General features: G+C 45.1%; 1 protein-coding gene across 1 annotated transcript in view; it reads right to left on the bottom strand.

Annotated features, from left to right (window-relative positions):
* The window catches only part of PRR14L (proline rich 14-like), a 73,071-nt gene that overhangs the window by 27,700 nt on the left and 42,196 nt on the right, over positions 1-3,175 (bottom strand). Inside the window, exons 5-6 of the mRNA XM_011979019.1 lie at positions 1,818-1,889; positions 723-894 (exon numbers count right to left, since the gene is read on the bottom strand). Coding sequence (XP_011834409.1) covers positions 723-894; positions 1,818-1,889 — 244 coding nt within the window. The remainder of the gene's footprint in view (positions 1-722; positions 895-1,817; positions 1,890-3,175) is intronic.

Below are 3,175 nucleotides of genomic sequence, written 5' to 3'. Positions count from 1 at the left end.
GGCCTTTTTTTTTTTTTTTAAGATGGGCTTTCACTCTGTCACTTAGGCTGGAGTGCAGTGATGCAATCGGGGCTCACTGCTGCAACCTCCACCTACTGGGCTCAAGCAATTCTCCCTCCTCAGCCTCCCAAGTAACTGGGACTACAAGTGTGCACCACCACGGTCAGCTAATTTTTGTATTTTTTGTAGAGACACGGTTTCGCCAGGTTGCCCAGGCTTCCATTGAACTCCTGGACTCAAGCGATTCACCCACCTCAGCCTCCCAAAGTGCTGAGATTACAGGCATAAGCCACTGTGCCCGGTCCCTGCTGTGTTTTAAGCAACTACTCCCTTCATATCATCAAAACAAGAATCGTACATTCAGTTCAGATATTGAACTGTTAACATGAAAGTTTGCAACTATCGAAGACAACAGAGGTTGCAAAATTGAACATCATCACCATCCACTCATTTCTTTGAATGCACAAAGCAGCTCTTTGGTCCAATTCTCTAAACAGTTACATGCTGTTGGCAAGAAAAAAGTATCTGGAAAACAGTGCAGATTAAAAAGTCCACTGTGTCCTTTATTGGCAAAGAGAAAAACTCCTGGCTTAGTACTCTCCAGGACTTGGCTGACACTAAAGGTGGTATGTAAAGATACTCAGAGGCCAGTCTGTAGTTACCATGTGATGTGAGTTGACAATGGCCACCATCACCTGACCCCACCAGCACTTTACACTTACCTCTTTCTGTTCTGGAGGGCTGCTCTGTGGGCAGGGGCATGCTGCTTTCACACCATCCAGCTCATCCAATCCAGGAACCTGGAACTCAGAGGCTGAAAGCAGGAGCTTGCTGACAGCTGATTCTGCTACCAAGCAAGACTTTGGTACCAAGGCAGGGAATGGAGGCTCCAGCCTAGCACCATGAAGAGAAAGAGAAGAAAGATATGAGAGGGGTTCCCTTTCTACTTCCAGCACATTCAACTTCTTCTTTTTTTTTTTTTTGAGGCGGAGCTTCGCTCTTGTTGCCCAGGTTGGAATGCAATGGTGCAATCTTGGCTCAGATTGCACCAGTCTCTGCCTCCCAGGTTCAAGCGATTCTCCTGCCTCAGCACCTGCAAGTAGCTGAGATTACAGGCATGTGCCATCACTCCTAGCTAATTCTGTACTTTTAGTAGAGACAGAGTTTCTCCATGTTGGTCAGGATGGTCTCGATCTCCTGACCTTAGGTGATCCGCCTGCCCAGGTCTCCCAAAGTGCTGGGATTACAGGCATGAGCCACTACACCCAGCCTCAACTTCTTAACATCTAGGCCTCAATACTTTTTCTTTCTTTCCAGGAATGATATATTCAGTCAACCTGCTTTCTAGTCACTTCCAGACATAGCCTGTACCACGTATGTAAAAAAATTACAAGAATGTGTAATCCATTTTATTGCTATGGAGTTTTATAAGGAAAACTGTAAAAAGGAACAGAATTTTTGGGTGAGGAAGGTATCTGGTAATCCACACAAATGAACAGCGCTCAGATGAGATCAACCCTGTCCAGGGACTGAAGTTGGCTATAAAACATGAAGTAGCTTGAGAGGTGACTTCTGGTACAATAAGCTGGTTAGTGATTTTCAATTTTTTTTTTTTTTAACAAATGGTATTGATTACAAATTCCTAGTTGCTGCTTGTAATAGAACCGATTTCAATCTCAGAGATGTTTATCTGAGAGACACAGATCAGGTTTACAAGGACAAGAGATCAAAGTCATGCCACAGATGATCCATGCCACCTATGCATGCACTCTCTTACACACACACATGTGCACACGCACTGAGCCTCATGTGCTCACCTTGTTTGACTGCCGCTGGTGTTATATGTAGCTTCCATGCCTGGAAGAGGCACATATGGTAACATGGTGTGGCTAAAGTAAAGCAAAAGTACAAAAGCAACAGGTAAGGGCAGTGGGATAACAGGAAAGGTTTTGACGTTATTGTGGGTATTAGCACATGATAGCCCCAAGAAGACAAGAAATGTCAGTTACTCAGAAAGAGGAAAGCTTCCCAACCAGGAGAGTTACATTTATGTGCGCATCACTGGAATGGAGGCAGATTGACAGGAAGATTATTTTCTAACTTAAATGGAAAGAAAGCGGAGACAGAAATAAAGAACAGTGGCTGGGCAAGGTGGCTGAGGTGGGCAGATCGCTTCAGCCTAGGAGTTCAAGACCAGCTTGAGCAACACGGCGAGACCTTGTCTCCACAAAAAATACAAAAATTACCCAGCGGTGGTGGAGTGCACCTGTGGTACCAGCTACTCAGGGGGCTGGGGTGAGAAGACTACTTGAGCCCAGAAGGTCAAGACCGAAGTAATCCAAGACTGCACCACTGCACTTCAGCCTGAGTGACAGGGCAAGACCCCATCTCTAAATAAAAATAAATAAATAAAAATTTAAAGAATATATTATACCACTCAGTTGTGTACTGACTCTATTAAAATAAAATCTGCCAGTTTCTATAACCTTACAAAATATTAGAGAGAAACCAATTATTTTCTTTTTCTTTTTATTTTTTTGAGACTGAGTCTCGCTCTGTTGCCCAGGCTGGAGTGCAATGGTGCAATTCTGGCTCACTGCAAGCTCTTCCTCCCGGGTTCAAGAGATTCTTCTGCCTCAGCCTCCCGAGTAGCTGGGACTATAGGAGTGTGCCAACATGCCCAGGTAATTTTTGTATTTTTAGTAGAGATGGGTTTTCACCATATTGGCCAGGCTGGTCTCCAACTCCTGACTTTGTGATCTGCTTACCTCAGTGTCCCAAAGTGTTGACATTATAGGCATGAGCCACTGTGCTCGGCCCGCTAGAAACCATTTCTAAGCTTGTTTAGAAAAACAGCAAAATTCTGGCTAGGCATGGTGACTCAAACCTGTAATTCCAGTACTCTGGGAGGCTGAGGTGGGTGGATCACCTGAGGTCAAGAGTTTGAGACCAGCCTGGCCAATCTGGTGAAACCCTGTCTCTACAAAGAACACAAAATTAGCCGGGCGTGATGGTGCATGCCTGTAATCCCAACTATTCAGGAGGCTGAGGCAGGAAAATCACTTAAACCCAGGAGGCAGAGGTTGCAGTGAGCTGGGATCGCACCACTGCACTTCAGCCTGGGAGACAAGAGTTTCACACTGCAAGAGTGCAACTCTGCCTCAAAAAAAACAAA

This window comes from Mandrillus leucophaeus, unplaced genomic scaffold (genome assembly GCF_000951045.1).
Source record: "Mandrillus leucophaeus isolate KB7577 unplaced genomic scaffold, Mleu.le_1.0 Scaffold2, whole genome shotgun sequence".
In the NCBI taxonomy this organism is placed as follows: domain Eukaryota; kingdom Metazoa; phylum Chordata; class Mammalia; order Primates; family Cercopithecidae; genus Mandrillus; species Mandrillus leucophaeus.
The sequence above is the reverse complement of the archived record's forward strand: the minus strand, read 5'-3'. Positions and strand labels throughout refer to the sequence as shown.